Below are 23,156 nucleotides of genomic sequence, written 5' to 3'. Positions count from 1 at the left end.
TATGTCAACAAATTGAAGAGACAGTCAAAAAAGCTATTGCAAGTTTGGCCTGCATCAGGAAGATACATAACTTCAAGGAATAGGGAGATAATAATCCCACTGTTCTCTGTCCTTGTCACATTTTATCCAAAATACTGTATTCAGTTCAATGGTGAATCATGTCAACATGATTTAAGAAGGATATATTGGTAAAATGAAGATTATTAAGAGGACAACCAAGTGGGTGAAAAACCTTGGATTCATGACATATGAATATAGATTAAAGGATACAGCATTTTAGCCTGGAGAAAATTCTATATGGAGGGTGCATAGTATTTGCAAACAAATATTTGAAGAAGTACCATGTGGAGGAAGGGTCTGGCCCCAGAGAACAGAACCTGATAGAAATGAAAGTTGTAAAGAGGCCAATTTGGACTTCACTTCAAGAAAAACTGCCAAACAGAACTTTCTAAAAGTGTTTTACCTAGAGAAATAATGCCTCTGCATTGGATATCTTCGAGCAGAATCTGTAGAACATTGTGTTTTCAGTAACGTTATGGTAGTTATTCTTTCATGGAATCCAAGGTCCTTTGCTACTCTCAAAGTAGCAAATTCTTGAATAAGCTCTCTATAAAAAAATTTTTTTTTAGAATATATTACATGGCTTAACTGATAGAAGTCAATTCCATATGGCCTATATTTAAATTGGCTCCATTATAATCTTCTGCCCCAAGAAGGTTACCTGGCTCTAGTGGAACAAGCAATATAATCCATGGCAAAGCAAGAAGTGAGCAGTTCCTTAATATGTAGCATAGGGTTATGTAGGGAAATCAGATTAGCAGCATAATAGGCCACACTATATTGAATTTCTCAAAAGAAAGGCAAAATGTATACTCTTGTGCAATGAGAGAATATGACAGTTAAAAAAATTGGTAATGTGAGACTAGAATTCAGGCATGAGATGTATATGTGGAATCATGGACATAAAGATGACATCTCCTTGGTTAATGGACTCACCTTTTTTCCCAATGAATTATTAAGTGAGGTCCTCAGCTGAGAGGGTAGGGACTGGGATTCTATGTAAGTCTTAGGAATACATGACAAGGTTTGGGATAGCTGCTATGCTATATGGGGATAGTGAATTAATTAGGGAGGGATAAGAGTATTGGCTTGATGCAATGGGAGCTCAGTTGAAATTAGATAACATGGATTGTGATGGACACAAACATGGTGGGATTCATGATTTTCTCAAGTTCTATTTGGCAACAAAGGAAGAGGATGATGTAAGAAATCTAGGATTGGGGCTTAGCAAGATATCATTGATCATAGGACAAAGAAGCAGTGGATTTGAAAGGGAAGGTAGTATGGAACTGAGTTGGTTTACTAAGAGATTGAGAGGAGGGGAAAGAATATAACAAGCCCAAAGATGATAACCTGAGAAAGAATGCAGAAGAGAAGGTACTCAAAGTTATGACATGAGCAAAGAACAGTTTCATAAGCCATAGGAAAAGATATAATGATAAAGATAATTAGATAAAATAATTTCAGAGTTCTTGAGCAAGAAAGGAGAATACTTGTGAGTGATGACAATATCATAGATATGAACTTGACTGTAACTCTTATTAAGCGAAGCCATAGATAGGGGGTGGGAATATAGTACATTAAAGAACTGTGTCTGTTCATGTTCTCTAAGAAGAAGACAAGGGTTAAGGTGAAGAGAAAGAGAGAACAAAACTCATTGAGGAAGAAAAGAAAATGTCCCAAACATTAATAGAAAACAATCACCAGTATCTACATTCTCATATCATATTGAGACAATATGAACCTCAAAATGGGAGATTTATTTAGTAAAATAATGGGAGATATATTTAGTAAAGTGGTAGTAGAGAGAGAATCTAGAAGTAGAAGGGGGAGAAGGAGTATTCCAATTCCCCCAGTGTGACCACTGAGTCAAGATTTATGAGGAGTAGCCAGTCTGAAAAAGGTAAGGGGAAATGTCACCATTAGGAAGTGAGGTCCAACTGAGTGCCAGGAGAGAGGAGAAATAAAGGGTCTGTGTGAAAAAATTATTTGTTTATCATGGAGCAGGCATTCCAAAGGTCATAGTGAACGGAATCAGCAAATCTGGAGTGGTACCTTATGGTTGGGGGTGAGACAGAGCTGGATAAGTACTCAAGAAAGTCAAGCTGGAGAAAAGGAAGAAAGTTTGAGCACTAGAAACTGGGTCAGAATTACTGGGATAGGGTGAATATAAGGAAATAGGAGAATACTAACTGTTGAAATTAAGTCCATACTGAGTATCATTGGTTAGAGAAAAATCCACTGAGAGGCACAGGATGAGACTCAAAGATCCTCCCATGAGGTTCAAGCTAATGGCAAATGGAGATGTTTTGTTCTGTGAGGCTTTGAGAGACTTGTCTTAGAGAAAGCAAGAGAAAGCAGAAAAGCGGGAGCCTGGTCAGGAAACTATAGTGTACAGTTTGCTCTGAAGAAGTTCTTGGGATGGGGAAAGGGAAGGAAAGGAGGGTAAGTATAATAGGTGATTTTTCTAGAGAATGTTAGGTTGAACTGAATTGAATATGTAGTTGCTGGCTATCAAGATGGACCTTGAACCTATCTCAAAGAGTCACTTGATACAATTTAGGTCTTGACTGATCACTACAGTTTCAAGCATCCTCCATTTTTTAGAAAATTCAATTAGTGGAACTCTAATCAGCTATATTTTAAGTGGATTTTATTTATGTATCCACCATGTTTTAATGCAGGGCACTGTTGAGAAGCAAGAAAAATCCAACTAGTCTTTCTCTGTACTGCAGCAATATACTTACTATTTACCTCACTCTTCAAATACCCATTAGATTTTATTACTTTACTTTCAAGTTCAAAATACCATGATGGTAGCTGACATTTGGAATATAAACTATTTTCCCTTCCCATGCTGGATCTTCCATGCTAACAAGGTAGAAATATTTGTCCTATAGGAAATATTCTGCCTTGGTCTACCAATCAAGATCATCTCTTGTTGTGAACCACAGGTTTCTTTGTTTGTGTTGATTATCTCAATAGATGCAGAAAAAGTATTTGGTAAAATCCAACATCCATTCCTATTTTAAAAAAACACTAGAGAGTTTAGGAATAAATGGACTTTTCCTTAAAATGATCAGTAGCATCTATTAAAAACCATCAGCCAGCATCATATGTAATGGACAAACTAGAACCATTCCCAGTAAGATCAGGAGTGAAACAAAACTGCCCACTATCACCGTTACTATTCAATATTGTATCAGAAATGTTACCTTTGGCAATAAGAGAAGAAAAAGAAATTAAAGGAATTAGAACAGGTTATGAGGAAACCAAATTATCATTCTTTGCAGATGATATAATGGTATATTTAGAGAACCCTAGAGAATCAACTAAAAAAATGGCTAGAAACAATTCACAAGTTTAGCAACATATAAATCTATGTAAATCATCGGCATTTTTATACATCATTAACAAAATCCAAAAGCAAGAGATACAAGAAAGAAATTCCATTTAAAATAACTGTTGATAGTATAAAATATCTAGGAATCTATCTGCCAAGGAAAAGTCAGGAATTATATGGGCAGAACTACAAAACACTTTCCACGCAAATAAAGTCAAATTTAAACAATTGGAAAAATATCAAGTGCTCTTGGATAGGTTGAGCGAATATAATAAAGATGACAATATTACCTAAATTAATTTCTTTATTTAATGCTATACCAATCAAACTCCCAAGAAATTATTTTACTGACCTAGGAAAAAATAACAAGATTCCTCTGGAAAAACAAAAAGTCAAGAATTTCAAGACAATTAATGAAAAAAAAAAAAAAAAAAGCACATGAAGGTGGACTAGGTGTACCAGATCTAAAACCATATTATAAAGCAGCGGTCATCAAAACCATTTGGTACTGGCTAAGAAATAGACTAGTTGATCAATGGAAATAGTTAGGTTCATAGGATAAAATAGTCAAAGACTATAGTAATCTGGTGTTTGATAAAACCCCAAAACCCCAGCTTTTGGGATAAGAATTCACTATTTGACAAAAATTGCTGGGAAAATTGGAAACTAGTATGGCAGAAACTAGGCACACTGGCCAACACCTAACACCATACACCAAGATAAGGTCAAAATGGGTTCATGATCTAGACATAAAGAATGATATTATAAACAAATTAGAAGAACATAGGATAGTTTACCTCTCAGATCTGTGGAAGAGGAAGGAGTTTGTGACCAAAGAAGAACTAGAGATCATTACTGATCACAAAATAGATAATTTTTATTATATTAAGTTTAAAAGGTTTTGTACAAACAAAATTAATGCAGACAAGATTAGAAGGGAAGCAATAAACTTGGAAAACATTTTTAACATTCAAAAGTTCAGATAAAAGCCTCATTTCTAAAATATGTAGAGAACTGATTCAAATTTATAAGAATTTAAGACAACCTCCAATTGATAAGTGGTCAAAGGATATGAACAGACAATTTTCAGATGAAGAAATTGAAACTATTTCTAGTCATATGAAAAAGTTCTCCAAATCACTATTGATCAGAGAAATGCAAATTAAGACAAATCTGAGATACCAATACACACCTGTCAGACTGGCTAAGATGACAAGAAAAAATAATGATGAATGTTAGAGGGGATGTGTGAAAACTAGGACACTGATCTATTGTTGGTGGAACTGTGAACAGATTCAGTCATTCTGGAGAGCAATTTAGAACTATGCTCAAAAAGTTATGGAACTGCGCATACCCTTCGATCCAGCAGTGTTTCTACTGGGCTTATATCCCAAAGAAATCTTAAAAGAGGGAAAATGTAATGTTCTTTTTTTCAGTTTTCTTGGGGTCTATGGGAGCAGCCTTCTTTTCAGGAGAATAATCACCAGAGAAGTAGCCAGGAGTTAAAGTCCAAATCCTTTATTGTCTCTTTGCCTGATGTTGGGCAGCTTTCTAGAGAGCCTTTCAATCTGGCCTTGGTCTTAGTAGGGAAAGTGCAGGAGGCCAGGCCAGCCACCAGAAAGATTGAAGATCAAATTGAATTTCTCCCCTTGGTTCTGAGAGCTTAAGCTCCTGCCTCCAGCCCTTTTTCTTCTCTGCCTCTCTGAATCTCTGACAACATAGCTGAAGGTCCTAACTTATAAGCACTACACTGAGTATAAACCAATCATTATATCACTAGGGAACCATTATTTGTTGTAGGATTAAATCAATCTAAATTAAATCATGCTAAACTAGATAACCATTGTCTTTTCAATTCCACTTAATCCTTTGTAAGCATCCTTGTTTCAAGTTCATAGTTCTGGCCCATAACAGATGACTACACATATTGGGCAATTAAAAACTAATTAGGAAATGTCACTTATAATCTAAAGTTTATTTCACCATCTCACATCAAGAAAAGGTCAAAATGGATACACGATTTATCCACATAGAATGATATCATAAATTAAGAGAGCATGGAATAGTTTATCAGATTTTCAGATAAGGGAGGAATTTAGGATCAAAGAAGATATTAAGAACATTATAAAATATAAAACATAATTTTGATTATATTGAATTTAAGTTCTTCACTAAGAAAATCAATGCAACTGAAATTATTAGGAAAGCAGAAAACTAGGGAAATTTTTTTTTGCAATGATGAGGGCCTCAAATATATAGAAAACTGACTGAAATTTATAAAAATAGAAGTGATTCATCAATTGATAAATGATCAAAGGATATGAACAGAAAGTTTTCAGACAAGGAAATCAAAGCTATTACTATATATGAAAAAGTGCTCTAAATCACTAATGATCAGAGAAATGCAAATCAAAATAACTGAAGTATCACCTCATACCTATCAGAGTATCTAATATGACAAAAAAGGAAAATGTTGTATATTAGAGGGAATGTGTGAAAACTGGGTCACTAATATGCCATTGGTAGAGTTGTGAACTGCTCCAACCATTCTGGAGGGCAATTTAGAACTATACTCAAAAGGCTACAAAATTGTGCATTCTCTTTGATACATCAGTACCATTGCTAGGTCTATATCTTAAAGACATCAAAAAAAGGGGGAAAGGACCTACTTACACAAAAAAATATTTATAGCAGCTCTTTTTGTGGTAACGGAGAATTATAAATCAAAGGGATGCCCATTATTTGGGAAATGGCTAAATAATCTGTAGTATATGATTATAATGGAATATTATTGTGTTATAAGAAGTTACAAGCAGGATGATTTCGGAAAAACTTGGAAAGACTTACATAAACATATATGAAGCAAAGTGAACCGAACCAAGAGAATGTTGTTCATAGCAATATTGTTTGATGAAGAACTGTGAATGACTTAGCTATTTTCAGCAATACAATGATCCAAGACAATCCCAAAGGAATAATGATGAAGCATACTTTCTATCTCAAGAGAAAAAAAAATGGTATTGATTAAATACACACTGAAGCATGCTACTTTTCACTGTCTTTCCTTCGTTATTTTCTTTTACTTGAATCTTCTTGTACAAAATAAGCAATATGGAAATCTTTTACATAATTTCACATATATGACCTATATGTGATTGCTTGCTGTCTCAGGGAGCAGGGAGTAAGGGGAAGGAGAGAGAGAATTTAAAACTCAAAATTTTAAATAAAAATTAGAAAAAAATAAAATAGAGATGAAGTATGTTTTGTCCTGTCTCTGTAGATTGGGCCTTTTCTGGGAGATTTCACTATTTACTAGGGATACTAGAGGAGGGGAAATTACAGAGGCATCAAATCAGGGAAGGAGCAGGCAATAAGCATTTATATTGCATTTATTATGAGCCAATTTATAAAGCATTATATATAGTACTTACTATGAGACACTGTGCCTAGTGCTTTATACATCTCTTTTAAAAGTTTCTTGTTTCTTATTACATCATCACAATCACTAAAAATATCCTTTTCTATCCCAGAAATCCATCTCTTATCAATAATTTTTTTTAGAGACAAAAAAAAGGCAGCACAACAGATTGCTACATTGCTACTCCTTGATTTGACCACAACACACCACACATTCTTCTTGATCTCCTTATTCCACTCCTATCCTTTTATGTACTCTTTCATTTCTTGTTGTCATTCTTAATCAGAGGACCAAAATGACTCATGATGTTGGGGTCATGTATCATGTGTCTGACTGTGGTTGATCAAACCAGTAGGAGCTCAGAAGGCTCTCTACCACAAGCTGGGCAAAATTAGTCCACATAAACATTTGGGAAGGAGTTGTCTCTAAATTTATGCATCCCATGTTTCTTTTGAGCTGCTGCAATCTACTTTGCTTATAGAGCACAATGCTTTCTTTGATGTAGGCATGCCATGCTGGATAGTCTGGTGTCAGTTTCCCTCCAATGACTCATAATTGATACCCAAGTTCTTCAGAAAGACCTTGAGAGTGTCCTTGCATCGCTTTTAGTGACCTCCTTGTGAGCACTTACCTTGTGTAAATTCTCCATAAAATGGTCTTATAGGCAAGTATGCATTTGACATTTGAACAATGTGGGCAGTCCATTGAAGCCGTGTTCTCTGCAATAGAGTCTGCACGCCTTCATTGTTCATCTCTATAAAGGAAAAGGAAATTGGAAAAAGGAAAATGGGACAATCACACCTAGAAAAAGTTAATAGTATAGGGATTGAATTTAATTTCTTTTATTTTTTCTGTTACATTTAAAATAAATTTTTACATTTGTTTTTAAAACTTTAAGTTCCAGATTTTCTCCCTTATCCCTACCCTTAGTCCCCATTAAGAAAGCACATGTGAAGTTATACAAAATATTTCCATAAAATCAAGTTGTGAAAGAAAACATTGATCTTCCCCCTAAAAAAAAAAAAAAAAAAAACCATCGAGAGAGAGAGAGAGAGAGAGAGAGAGATTGCTTCAATCTGTATAGAAACATTCTCTGGTTATGGATAGCGTTTTTCATTATAAATCCTTCAAAGGAGTTGTGAATCATTGTATTGTTGAGGATAGCAAAGTCATTCAGAGCTGATCATCCCAGAATATTGCTATTGCTTTGTACATGTCACTTTACATAAGCTCATAGAAGACTTTCCAGGTTTTTCTGAGAGCATCCTGATCATCATTTCCCATGTAACAACATCCCATCATAATTACATACCACAATATATTTAGCCATTCACCAATTGATGGGCATCTCCTCAGTTTCCAGGTTTTTTGCCCTATAAAAGAGAGGTCGCTATAAATATTTTTATACATATATGTCTTTTTCCTTTTTAAAAACCTCAGGGGATTCATGCCTAGTAGTGGTATTAGGTCAATGGATATACACAATTTTATAATCCTTTGGGCATAGTTTATATCCTTTGAGCATTTATCTCTTGAGGCATGATAGAGATTGAATTGTTAAAAAAAAGTTCAGTCTCAATGTTGGAACCACATTCCTAATTGTTGCTAATGATTAAAGTCATTCAAATCATGTTCAATGAGGGTCTTTTAGGTCAAGGCAGAATTCACAGGGTAACCAAATCCAAAAGGCTGAGCTAAAGTCATGAAGTTTACTGCAAAGTTTCAAAGTTTTGGGGGGACTATTGGGGAAAGAAGGGCAGGTGTGGAACTGGGGACTATACTAAGTAGTCCTAGGGAACATGATTTGACTTGTTAACAGTATTTTTGTTCAAGACAAGAATTTTTTAATAGCAATAGTGACATGCCTCTCCCCAATTCATTATATTTTAATTCACCGTGGATGGGCCTGGAAAAAAACACAAGTAAAGTTGACAGATTACTCTGGTGATGATAATTAAAGAAGTAATGGAAATATTGCTCAACTGTTTAATTTCTTATATCAACTAGATGAAACTGGCTTCTAATCTGTGTGGGAACTGAATAGAGTAGGCTAGAGACAAGAGAGTCAAGGCTCAAAAAGAAGTTCAAAATGAGGGAAACAATTTACAAACAAGGGGATAGATTAAATACATGTGCCAGGACCCCTCCCTTAGTGTGGGGGGGGCCTCCTTTAATGTGGCCAAATCTCAATACTTATACCAATCTCTGTATGGTGAGCTGTAGCCAAGATAATGAGGGGTAACAATAATGTGATAAGCTTGATCCATTGCATGTCTTCATCACCAGAACATGGATTTGGCAGATGTTTGTGTTTAGAGAACATTTGGTGCTGGTCAAAGCAATACAAAAATTACAAAATACAATTCTGGATTTTGCTGTAAAATCATATTGTTATGATGCCAAGTTTAGGTTATATCTCTGAAAAACAAGCTATCTCCTAGTATCTTGACATTTCTCATGTTCTTATTGTTAAACTGGGTATGTTTCCCAGAAGGAAAATTACTTTGATGAATCATGTGGAATAAAGAGTGAACCCAAAATATAAGATCTGAAGTTGGAGTAGAATCAGATGGACAACAAAGCCAGGATATTTCTTTTCTTTTGGAATTTATTTGGTTTTTCAAGTTTTCCACAGTTACATGTAAAAACAATTTTTAACATTTGTTTTTAAAACTTTGAATTCTAAATTCTCTTCTTTACTCTCTTCCTACCTCTCTCCCACCATTGAGAAGGCAAGCAATTCAATATATGTAATACATGTGTAGTCATACAAAAACATTTCCATATTAGTCATATTATAAAAGAAAATAGGTAACCCTCAAGAAAAATATACTTCAATCTATAATCAGACACTCAATTTTTTCCCTCTGGAGATGGACAGCATTTTTTTCTTATCATGAGCTCTTCAGAATTGTCTTTGATTATTGTATTGCTGAGAATTCATATCTGATGATCTTACAATATTGTTGTTACTTTGGACACAGTACATGTCACTTTACATGAGCTCATGGAAGTCTTACCAGGTTATTTTGAGAGCAACCTGTTCATCATTTCTTATGACACAATAGTATTCCATCACAATCGCATGCTACAATTTCTTCAATTACTGAGCATTCTCTTAATTTCCAATTCTTTGCCATAAGAAAAGAGATGCTATAAATATTTTTGTATAAAGAAATCCTTTTTTTCTTTTTAGTTTTTTTTTTTTTTTTTTAATCTCTTCTGGGATACAGACTTAATAATGGTATTGCCTGGTCAAAGAGTATATGCATGGTCTTTGAGCATAGTTCCAAATTGCTCTATGTAATGGTTGAATCAGTTCACAATTCCACAAAATGTGATTAATGTCTCATTTTCCCCATGTTCTTTCTAGTGTTTGTCATTTTTCTTTTCTGTCCTATTATCCAGTTTAATAAGTATATGGCAGTTCCTTAGAATTGTTGCAATAAGCATTTGTCTAATCAATAGTGAGTTAGAACTTTTATTTTCTTATGTCTATAGATGGTTTTATTTCTCTGAAAATTGTTCATACATTTTGATCATTCTTCAATTGGAGAATGACTCTTATTTTTCTAAATTTGATTCAGTTCTCTATATGTTTGAGAAATGAGTCTTTTTTGGAGAAACTTGATTTGAAATTTTTTTCACAGTTACTGTTGCTAATTGTATTTTCCTCTATCCTATTTCCCCAGTTAGTTGTTCTATTCTCTCTTCTTTCACCATGTCCCTTTTCTCAAAAGTATTTTACTTCTGACTGCCCCTCTACCAATTTGCCCTCCTTTTGTTCACTCTCCACTTCTGTTATCTTCTTCCCCTATTTTCCTACAGGGTAAGATATAGATTTTTGACCCCAAGTGAGTGTTATGTTATTTCTTCTTTGAACCAATTCTCATGAGGATAAAGTTCATTTACTCCCTCTTACCTGCCTCCTCTTCCCTGTACTATAAAAACTTTTTCTTGCCTCTTTTATGTGAGATAATTTATCCCATTCTACCTCTCTCCTTCCCTTTCTTCATTCTCTCTCACCCGTTAATTAGCCCATTTCTTGACTTTTAGATTTTTGTTAAAGTAGGGTTCTGTTTTCAGAATGGAGAGCGCACAATCCCAAACTTCAGGGTGTTGCACAGCTATTTTCAGAGATATTTCTAGAGACCTGGAAGCCTTGACATTTCTAAGGACAATTGTCCCAGCTCTGTGTTAGAAATGGGGTCTAGAATAAGAGGAGAATGGGATCTTTTAGTCAAAATATCTAATGCTACTGTGATGATATCCTGAACCTGGGAACAAAATGAGTCTTTAAAAAAATTTTTATTAAGGCTTTTTATTTACAAAACATATGCATGCATAATTTTTCAGAATTGACTCTTGCACAACTTTCTGTTCCAAATTTTTCCCTCCTTCCCCCCACCCTCCTCCCCTAGATGGCAGGTAGTCTAATACATATTAAATATGTTTAAATATGTTAAATCCAATATCTATATTTATACAGTTATCTTTGCTGCACAAGAAAAATCGGGTAAAGAAGGAAAACAAAACCTGCGAAGGAAAACAAAATGCAAGCAAACATCAACAGAAAAAGTGAAGATGCTATGTTGTGGTCCACAATCAGTTCTCATAGTCCCCTCTCAAGGTGTAGATGGCTCTCTTCATCACTGAACAATTGGAACTGGTTTGAATCCTCTCATTGCTGAAAAGAGCCACATCCATCAGAAGTGATTATCATATAGTCTTCTTGTTGCCGTGTATAATGATCTCCTAATGATTTCCTAGTTCTGCTCATTTCGCTTAGAATCAATTCATTTAAGTGTCTCCAGGCCTCTCTAAAATCATCTTGCTGGTCATTTCTTACACAACAATAATATTCCACAACATTCATATACTACAATTTATTCAGCCATTCTCCAACTGATGGGCATCCACTCAGTTTCCAGTTTCTGGCCACTACAAAAAGGGCTGCCGCAAACATTTTTGCACATGTGGGTCCCTTTCCTGTTATGGGCCAGAATGCTGAACTTGAAACAAGAATTCTTACAAGGTGCTAAGTCAGTGGAACTGATAGAGAAAATAGTTATCTAGTTTAGCGTGGTTCAGTATGATAGATTTAATCTTACAACAAATAATGGTTTCCTAGTGATAGAATAATTGGTCTATACTCAGTGTAGAGCATATAAACTGGGACTCAGAAAACCCTCAGAGGCAGAGGCAGAGAAGACATAGGACTGGAGGCAGGAGCTTAAGCTCTCAGAACCAAGAGGAGAAATTCAATTCAATCTTGGACCTTTCTGGTGGCTGACCTGGTCTCCTGCACTTCCCCAACTAAAACCAAGGCCAGACTGAAAGGCTCTCCAGAAAGCTGCCCAGCATTAGGCAAAGAGATAATAAAGGATTGGGACTTTAACCTCTGGCTATTCTTCTGGTGATTACTGAACTGAAACGAAGGCTGCCTCAAAGACCCCCAAGAAACCGAACCAAAGAACATTATAGTCATCTTCTTTTATCCCATCTCTTCTCTTCTTTCATAATCTGGATTGTACTTTAATTTTCTTGCATGAAGATACAAAGTGAAAATTTTTTCAAATTCTTTTATCTGAGTAACATGACCTAAAGCTTTTCCACCCTCTTAATTGCAAAAGATATGATGGGATGAAGATATAATTGACTTCAGGGGATAACTAGATGTTCTGTGTAAAAGTGCCTTCCCTTTTTCCTAATTCTCAAATTATAAAAGGCAACCCAAAATAAAAACTAAAGCAGAGTTTGAGATAATCACAAAGTGACTGTGAATTCAAGAACTGACATTAAGGTGAATTTCAATCTCCAATCAGGTCAGTTATAAATATGCATTATTATTTTTATAGAGATTTTCTTTACTATCTTCTGAAAGTTCCTTCTCTACATAATTGTCTCCCATGCTTCTCAATATTCTCAGAAAGACAACCCCTGGATGGAGAAGAAAAGAGATAGTTTTAACTTCTTACAGATAAGGAAATATCAGGATAAAAAGTGATTGCCAGCGTTTGGATAATTGGCATTGAGGGGGGGAAATTTTAACTTTTCCTTTATGGAATTCTTGCATTTTGTGGTATTTCATCATCTCTGGCCAATTCTGTTACATCTAATTTCAGAAGCAGAGAATACATGAGAATGCATGCAAAAAAAGACCATTGACTTTTTCCTAGATAACAAAATCTGGAATAGGCTTAAATGCATATTTTAGATTATTTAGAATTTTAGAATTGGAAATACTAAAATACCAGGGAACTAATAGAATTTATTGAGTTAGAAGGAATGAGAACATAGTCATGTCTGCATTTTAGGAAAATCCCCTTGGCAGCCTACTTTGTGGAGTGGGATGCTTTGGAGAGGATGAGATTTGAGGTAGGGAGAATAAATAGGAAGCTACTGCAATAGTCAGGCAAGAAATGTTGAGGGTCTCAACCAAGACAATGGCTATGTGAGTAAAGAGAAAGTAAAAGATGTTAGGGAGCTAGTAGCACTAAGAGAAAATCATGACTTGAATATGGTACTGAGGTTGTGAACTTGGGTGACCAAAAGTTATGAGCTAGTTCAGAAGAGGGGATACGTTTTGGGGAAAAGATAATGAATTCTGTTTTGATATGGTGTTTGAGATGTTTATGGGACAAATCAGTTTGAAATGTCAAATTTCATATATAGATACAGAACTGAGAATCATCACATTTATAGAGATCACCTAATCCAGCTTGTTTAAAGTACAATTAAGGAAACAGATCTACAGAAATCTTTGGCCTTGCCCAAGGCACCTATTGAGTTAGTTTCAGAGCATAGACTAAAACTCAGGTCTACTAATTTTGCTCTATTTCAGCATTACCATACTCAATATGGAAAATAAATCCTTGATTACAACTAAAGGTTATAAAATCAGAATTATCTTAAAAGAGAAATAACCAGCAGAAGTTAAAGATTAGTAGTAACACATAATTTGTTGAAAAGGACATTGGTCAGAATCTTTGATTTTTAGTTCAGCCATTTATGAAATGGCTTGGAAATTCGGACAAGACATTTATACTGGTTGAACCTTAGAGTCTTCATTTGTTAAATGGATATAATACAACTTATGTTACCCACACACATACACAAAAGCATCAAATGATGTGATGAATGTAAAAACTTTTAATGATTATATAATTATTGTTGTTCTTTTAATATTTCCAATGACATACCCAATTCTTTCACTTTTTTCTGTGATACAGGTAGGATAAAGACTGAAAACTATGTCAAAAGAAAATAGTAGTCACTTGGATATGTATCAAGTGGGGCGCTTGGCAGAGTTATGCATCATTATTGATGAAAATGATAATGTGATTGGTGCGGAGGACAAGAAGACATGTCATTTGTATAAAAACATCCAAAAAGGTACAGTAAAAAGATGAATTGTGTTCACTTCAGAAGAGTTTTCCCAGTGGTTTCCAGTCTGACATGTTGTAGAATGTAGGCTGTGCCCTCTTATAAAAGACTGGATCACCTTATGCTCTTGCTACTTGTAATGTTTTGATTAAAGATATGTCTCTTAATTGGGACGATTTTGACTTTCTATGTAATTAATGATATATTTATCAGGCAACTGAGAGAGTAGATGCTCACCAAGTCTTTCCTTATACTCTGTCTATATTCATCCTCATCTACAGTTTTCAGTCATGGTAATATGGCTGTGTATGAGTACAGTACAGTAAAGCAATGACCAAGATACATCTTATTAACTCTGTTTAAAGGATATCTTCATTTCTTTTCAGGGCTCTTACATCGAGCTTTCAGTGTTGTCTTGTTCAATAGCAAAAATCAACTACTGGTGCAGGAGAGATCAGACTGTAAAATTACCTTTCCAGGTAAGTATCTCCACTTGAATATTATTCTGTCTGATTTCAGACAGAACTCTCTTGTTTGGATTTGGGAGTAATTGATGACTATATTAGTGTCCCGGTCCCAGAGTGTCTATCACTGTTGCCTAAGGCAATGTGAAATGAATTTTACTAAAGTAATTTTTAAAATAAGCTATTTTTCAAAGACATGAACTTCAGAAGTAGAAACTCTCACTTACTTGGCAATCAAAAAATGCTAAAGCTCTTTTAATATTTGAAAATTGCTAGAGCTAAAATAAAGATTATGCCTAGGAGACTTAGGAAAAAACATTTATTATAGTTAGTTTACATTTCATTTGTATTTTATTCCTACAAATCCAACATACCTAAGCCCCAACCCAAATACTGAATTTACTTAAGTATGATCAAATAAAAAGGAAGAAAGAGATCAAGCAAATACAGATCCTGGATTAATTTTAAAAGTAAAAGCTTTGCAAATTTTTTGTATGTGACTCATCCAAAGATCTTCAGTGGACAACTAAAGAGATCCTAGGAGATTCTATCCCAAACTGATAATTTGAGTATTAGCAAAGCACTAAGACCAGAAAGCATTCATCTAAGAGTTCTGAATGAACTCAAACATGAAATTATTAAGATGTTGACAAAAATGTATAACTTCTTGTTTCAACTATTACTGTGCCAGGAAGGATGAAAAATGCAGAATGATATCGAGAAGGGAGCTAGGATTTACTCTTTTCTCTGGCTCCCAGTCCTGACATCCATTCCTTGTTTTCATTTTCTTTCTTCTCTATCTTCTTATCTCTATATTCCTTATTCTTTCCCAATTTTATCTTCTCTCTTTGGCATTTGCCATTTTGAGTTCTGATGACCTGGTGGTAAATACTCCAAAATGGATCAGGAATTCTTAAACTTTAAATTCCCTTTCATGTTATGGATCCCTTTGGCATTGTGGTGAAACCATTAGAACGCTTCTCAAAATAATGTATTTAAATGGATAAAATAAAAAGCATAAGATTATAAATAAAATCAGCATGTTGAAATGCAGTTATCAATATAACTATATAAATTAATATAGTTTGCAGTTATCAAAAGAGAAATAACTCAAATTCCTAGGTTTGGAAGCCCTGGACTAGTAATGTCTAAAGTCCTTTACCTCTAGAATCCTAAAAATTGCAAACACATGAACATATACAGGGTGAGATTGCTTTGTGGTTTTGTACAGGAGTTAAATGATATTTTTCTTACAAATAATTCCCAATGTTATGTTGGTGAGATAATCACAATTTATTGATTGCTTTAGGGAAGAGTCTTCAGTGAATCCTACATTTCTTTTCTGTATCATATAATAAACTATCATCTTATAAGCACAATTTAGTTGAGAATTTTTCTATCCAAAAATGCATTTTCTTAAAATATCTGTATTGGTACTTGTTTGTCATTTTCTTGATCACTGTAACAACCTTATGAAATAGATTTTCTTGCATGTTTTTTTTCCCACTGGATCAACATTTTACTGTTCAGAAAAAGGTCTTTTTTCCCCTCCTTTCTCTTTCAGTAGACCATATTGCAAGTGATATTCCTGGTGAAAGAGGGATAAATAAATAATTTTCACAAGAACATTAGTACTAAATTCTGTTTTGTTTGGAATATTACAAGAACACAGAAGAGTAAATATATCCTCTCTTTTATTCTTTCAGGGTACTTTACAGACTCTTGTTCTAGTCATCCATTAAGCAATACCCTAGAACTGGATGAAAACAATGCAATTGGAGTAAGGAGAGCAGCACAGAGAAGAATACAGGCTGAGTTAGGCATTCCTCTGGAACAGGTAACCAGTCTTAGGTCCCAGAAATGGTTATATCAACTACAGGAACTGAAAACTGATCATATGGGAAAAGTTAAAAGTGTTCTGTGCCTGGAGTTGGGTCAACTCTAAGATAATTGTCTTAAGTTACCTTGAGTGGATCTTGATCTAGTGATCAAATTACATTCATAGATAATATGGTAATGTGTTATTGATCCAGCATTGGAGAAATTTTAGTTCTTAATACCTAGAGTTCTAGTAAACTGGTGGGAAGCAACATGGAATAGTGGATAAAGTATTAGAGTAGGAATTAGGAGGATCTGGGTTCAAATCCGATATTGACTAGCTGTGTTATCTTAGGCATTTCTGTGTAAATTGAAGGGCTGGATTGAATCATCTTAAAGGTCTTCTCCAGGTCTAAATCTATGACCTATTGATTTTAATTTGTTGCTTCCATTGTCTATACCTGGGATAACAGGTTGCCAGGGTCTTGGAATTTTAGAAGATTGATCATAAGAACAAAAAGAAACTTCTCTCTTCAGCCTCATTTTACAGATGAAGAAGTTATGTGTGACTTACTGAAGTCATTTTTTAAATTTGCATTTAGAAAATGAAAGCTTTTTTTGCTGATAGGTTTGCTAACAGTGTACCAAATTTGGTCACAGGTTCCCTTGGATGATATCATCTATATGACACGCTACCATTACAAGGCTCAATCAGATGAGACTTGGGGAGAACATGAAATTGCTTATCTGCTATTGATGACAAAGGATGTAACTTTGAATCCTGATTCAAGAGAGCTGAAAAATTATTACTATATGTCAAAGGAAGAATTAAAAGAGCTCCTGGCAAAAGGAGAAAGAAGAGAAGCTAAGATTACTCCATGGCTAAAACTCATGGCAGAAAATTTTCTCTTTAAGTGGTGGGATAGTCTACCTAATGTGAATCATTTTCTTGACCATAAAACAATACACAGACTATAAAAACCACAAATTATTACAAAATTACTCAACCAAAGTCTCTGTTTTGGGATAATATATGGAATAGATTATTCTGATCTTAGAACTATTAATAAGGAATGTAGGGTGGGAATCAAAATTTTATTTGATTTTAGGATGTGGTATAGGTTATAAACATATCCAACATCTTTCATTAGACTTTCCATTTCCTGCTGGAGATAGAGAGTATTTCTCAGACTGATATAAAACATTAAACTAATCTGAGCTACTTTTCCCTCTCTCTGAATTTCTAGTTTTCACCTTGCCTGGGCCATACTGTGTATAGAGCATTAGATGAAAGGAAGTTTAGATAAGACAGAGTTCCTGACCTCCCAGAGTCGAAAAGATATGAAAAGTACATAGATTACCTTGGGATAAGATGATACACATTAAATGCAAAAGAAAAGTACTAGCAAAGTCTTCTAAGAAGCTGAAGAGGGACTGAACTATAGGTTTTATGAAATAAAGAACAATTCTTCATAGCCTAGGTTTTATCATTTACTCTGCTAAAATAAAAAATTCCTCAAACCCATGCCCTCTGCCAATGACCAATCCAAAGTAGTCTTACAACATACAATCTGCTTAAGTAAACTCTATTATGATGCTAAATATTATGGAATCTGTCTTTATTAAAGTAGAAGTCAAAGCTTGACTTGCATTGACATATCTATGTTTGGAGATTTTTATTCTTTAATCATTAATAAATTTAACCATAAATGGGAAATGGGAATGAAAACTAAACTTTGATTCTTATTGATGAATGATTTTAGCAAATCAAAAAGAAAAAAATGGTTTTTTTTTTCCTTTATGGGAAATGGGCTTTTCTGGTTTACATTTAATTAGCTATACTGTTAATTATGTCAAACTAACTTACATTAGGATGCATGAACAAATTTAAGCAATGTACACACTAAAAATTAATAAAATGATGTTGAAGTATATCCTATTGTCCAGATTTTTACTTAGTGAATAACATTGTTCAAACTAATTCTGCAAACTCTTATTAGAAGTAAAGATTTTCTACTACTATCTCTGTTCCCTTCTAGTCTAGGGATCTGTGGAATACACAACCTGTGGAAATGCCAGAATCAGACCAGCCAGAAATGAAAAGCAAGAGAAAGACAAGCAAAAAGACACTGGTATTCTTTCAAAGTGAAGACTAGGAAAAATAAAGAAGAATATTTTTGTTATCATTAGTTCTACCCTTAAATGCTTTCTAACCACATTGTTGGTAAGGAAACACAAATGAAAACAAAAAGTTGATAAATCAGTCAGTATATGAAAGGACTACGTGAAAGTTGGGTTTAAGGAAAAATTTTAACTTTCTCAGACAAACTGTTTCTCCTCCTATCTGGGCAGGTGGCTTATGGCTCCTGCAGAAACATTCCCATATGGCTCAATCTCTCTGCTCCCAAAGCTTCCCAGTCTCCCGCCAGCCAATGAGCAGACTGAAGTGGGGGTTTGGGCCAGTCAGAATGATATGAATTACTGAAGTAAGCAGGCCAGAATGCCTAGGGAAATACAGCTTAGAAATAGCAAGCTATGTACAGGATAGGCAAGTATGTTTATATCACCAAGCAGGTGTGATTACTTGGGAGATCACAGGGATCTAAATGATCTAAATGTAGTCATCCAGACTCAAAGGGTCCTGATTAACATTCTTACTTTCATTGACAAATCAGGTCCCCCAAAGTCTGGCTATATTTCCCCTTTTGTGTTCCATGAGTAACCCTATTAAGTGCTGTCAACTCAAACTCCCAATAATTGATTTAGAAATGAATATTTATTAAGGAAGACTATATTTGATACAGTAGAAACACACATCCCAAAATCCATGGCATACTTTACCATCAGGGGAATATTGGCTTCTACTGAGAGAGCACATGGAAAAAGAGGATAACATCTCTGGAAAATACTTTTGATAGATTTCTCAGAATATTCCCTTAGATTTAATATAGTATTTTTCTGTTAGACTCTGTAAAACCTTGAATATAGAAGGTAAAACATCCATCCTGTCCTTGATGCCTGATGTAGAAACTACCACAGCCCCTGCTATCTTAGGAATCCTACTAAAACACTTGATGAAATGTCCAACTCCAACTAGTTCTGACCTAGAGAGGTAGAGGAAGGAAGAGGGGCTTTCCTCCTCCTCACCATGCACCCTTGCAATGGTTCTTTCTCAAGAGTTGGGCTTGAATGCTCTCTTGGGTTCTGTTTACACTTGTTCACACTTAGTAGGAGTGTGTTCTCATCTGATAAAGATATCAATGGCAAATTACACAAAAGGAATCAATAAAATAATTAATTTAAAGTTTTTGTTTCCATAATTCAAGCACTTCAGTAAAATTGAGTCTGGATACACTTTTCTTATATCATAATCACTTCATAGGTCCAAATAATACTAGACTGATTTAATGATCATGAAAGTGGCAATACATTATGAAGTCCACAAAATGGAGCTCTTTTTCCTTGAAGGGAATGGATGAAGAAGGAGGGAAAGAAGCATTTATTAAACACATATTATGTGTCAGGCACTGTGATAAGCATTTTACAAGCACTGTTTCATTTGAAACTCAAAATAACACTGTGGAATAGGTGTTATCATTGTCCTCATTTTGCAGCTGAGGAAACTGAGGCAGACAGAGGGTGACTTGAAAGAGAACTACAATAGCATAATGTGATAATCGAAATAAAACTTCCAAAATAGTATTTAAGGTGTTTCATTGTTGAAACTCAAATCCATTAAAACTAATTTTAAAAGCAATTGCAATGCCTTAAATTTAAAAAATTTTTCTTAATGGGTAATAGAAAAAAAGTTAGAAATCATCATGAATAATTCTAAGAGGATGAATTACTGTGGCAATAAGGGAAAAGTTGTACATGTATTTGATGATATTGGAAAGCCAAACTTCCCCTGTCCAGAAAGAGAATATCTGGCATAAAGGAATGAAGCAAGAAAACAAATTCATCAGCTTCAAACAAATAACCAGAGATTCAATATTAAGAAAACTATTAACTTAATTGACTATATTAATAACCAAATAAATAGAAATCATATTATTATATCAATAGATGCAGAAAAAGCATTTGACCAAATATAGCACCCACTGCTATTAAAAATACCAGAGAACTAGGAATAAAAGGGAGTTTTCCTTAAAATGATAAATAGCATCTATCTAAAGAAATAATCATAGGTCCACAACAATTATGTCACTGTTTTGTTCAAATCACCTTCAAAGGGGCAGCTAGATGATGCAGTGGATCGAGCACCAGCCCTGAAGTCAGGAGGACCTGAGTTCAAATTTGATCTCAGATACTTAACACTTTCTAGCTGTGTGACCCTGGGCAAGTCACTTAACCCCAATTGCTTCAGCAATAAATAAATAAAATAATCTTCAGAGCTAAGTCTCCAGATAACTGTTCCAGATTTCCTATAGTACTAAGAAAACAGATAGAATTGTACTGAAATTACCATTCCATAGCAACAGCAAAACCTATAAAAACCACCAATTTAAATTAAATAAAACATTGTATATAAAATTGAATTATATGATACTTTTAAAAATCATAGAAGAAGCTGGACTCAGACACTGCAAAAGATAAGGTCTTCATTCTAAAATCTGCTTCCTCACAAAACCAAGCATTCTTCTCAAAGAAAAAAGAGGAACATTTAAAATTCAATGTGACTCTGAGCAATTCATAGAAAATAAGAATCAACCTTAGAACAACTTTTTGACTTGCACAACCAAAAGTAAAAAAGAACTTTTAGAAACAGAACATTTCATCAAATAAAATGATTCAAAATTGTAACTATTCAATGTTTTAATAAGGTAACCATAGAAAATTAAAAACAGTCACAGTGTTGCTTTGGGGAACAATGACAGAATGGGTGGACGGAGAAGACAAAAGAGGAAGGTGACAAACAAGGTGATTGCAAACAATATAAAGAAATATATTTTAAAACCAATAGTTAAACAAACACTATAAAGAAATATATTTTAAAACCAATAGTGAAATAATGAAATAATGTGAGAGAGAACAATACCACAGTGGAATAATTAAATAATGAAGGATGGGGATGGGAAAGAGGTCATTGTTTTCATAAATTTTTATGGTATAAAATATAATAATAAAAACTAGAATTTAAAAAGTATTTATTGTGTCAGGTACTGTTCTAAGTACTTTATTTGATTTGAACCTTACAACAATCCTGATAGATGGATGCAATTATTATCCCCATTTACAGATAAAGAAACCGAAGGCAAACAGGGGAAGTGATGTGCCCAGGAGTCACACAACTAATAAATTTCATAAGTTCAAATCTGAATTCAAGACTTCTTGACTTCAGATCTGGCTCTTTAGCCACTACACCAGACAAGTAGGATTGTATGGAGTGGTATTCTAGTGAAAATCTAGAATCTTGCTTTCATTGATAAAGGGAACTCCCAGAGAAGAAAAAAGCCTCTGTTCTAATAAAGAACAGTAATTGCTTTTGCAACCTGTGTCTTAGAGAGTTGTTAGGGTCATTCACTAAGGATTAAATAACTAATACATGATCATACAAGTAGTTAGAAGCTAGATCTGAATATAGGACTTCCTGACTCTCAGCCTAGCTCATTCTTTCTCCACTCCCACAGAGACTTAAATAATGAAGATTCACAAGATTTCACAAACACGACCTGTCATTTGAAGGGATTGAACTTGTGTATACACAGAAAAGGAGCTGTCAAATGGATTATAAAAATATAAGCCAAAAACGTGTGACTCATGGGAAACACACCTCTTACCAACACATGTACATAGATTTAAACTGATATGATGGATCAACTTTGACTCCATCGTGTTGCAAGCATGTTCTGGCTCACTCTCCAGAAGGTGAACTTGGCTCTGCTGCCTCCTGCTTTTGATGAACTCCGAATGGATCAGAGATAGCTCTGCTATACCAGCCACGTTTCCTCCCCTTGCTGAGTGCCATTTAGGTGGTCTCTTAAAATTAGTTACCTTTGACAAAGGGCTATGGATGTGACTGAAGTAACAGAACAACATCTTCCTCCATGCCTCAGTGACACAGATGAGGTCCTGGATATGCAGGTGGGCATTAGTAGAAAAAGCCATTGAATACTATAAAGCTGGGATTTCTCAGCCTTAAGCAGACCTTTGTTCAAGTAGACTTTGATTACAATCCCACTCCAAATGGAAGTCTCTGGAAACCCCACTTTTGCTGTATCTAATCAGAAAGCGAAGTTATGATGTCACACACAACCCTCCCCAAATTATACTTCTCCTATAAAAGGACTTGAGTGTACCTCACTAATTTGCTAACTCTTTTTTGGGGTAGCCTAGCTCACTCCTGCCTCATGGTATTTTTCTCTTGGTTATAGCTAACTACTTTTTTGGGTTAGTCTGCTTACTAAGCATCACAATAGCTAACACCTATTAGGACTTTAAACTCCTTTTAAGGTTAGTCTCAAAGTCTCCCACTTATGGTGCTTTAATAGGGTTTTTCTCCTGGTTAATTATGAGTTCCTTGAGGGAACTTGTCCTTGTTAATTGCTAACTTCTCTTGGAATTTAGGGGGCTTTTAGCAATGTGATAAAATCTTTGTACTTTGAATTGGAGGATGTCTAACCCACAAATTCTTTTGAGATGACTTGTAACACTGATCCATAATCCC

The 23,156-nt window shown here is 34.6% G+C and overlaps 1 protein-coding gene across 1 annotated transcript; it reads left to right on the top strand.

Annotated features, from left to right (window-relative positions):
• The first annotated feature begins 1,326 nt into the window (after positions 1–1,326).
• LOC100930022 (isopentenyl-diphosphate Delta-isomerase 1-like) lies at positions 1,327–17,476 on the top strand. Its single transcript, XM_003771816.2, has 5 exons — positions 1,327–1,437; positions 14,054–14,216; positions 14,594–14,686; positions 16,378–16,508; positions 17,150–17,476. Exons 2-5 carry the CDS (start codon positions 14,075–14,077, stop codon positions 17,465–17,467), a joined length of 684 nt encoding a protein of 227 aa, XP_003771864.1. The 5' UTR covers positions 1,327–1,437; positions 14,054–14,074; the 3' UTR covers positions 17,468–17,476.
• The last annotated feature ends 5,680 nt before the right edge of the window (positions 17,477–23,156 follow it).

The sequence above is a fragment of the Sarcophilus harrisii genome, chromosome 5, assembly GCF_902635505.1.
Source record: "Sarcophilus harrisii chromosome 5, mSarHar1.11, whole genome shotgun sequence".
Lineage (NCBI taxonomy): Eukaryota > Metazoa > Chordata > Mammalia > Dasyuromorphia > Dasyuridae > Sarcophilus > Sarcophilus harrisii.
The sequence above is the reverse complement of the archived record's forward strand: the minus strand, read 5'-3'. Positions and strand labels throughout refer to the sequence as shown.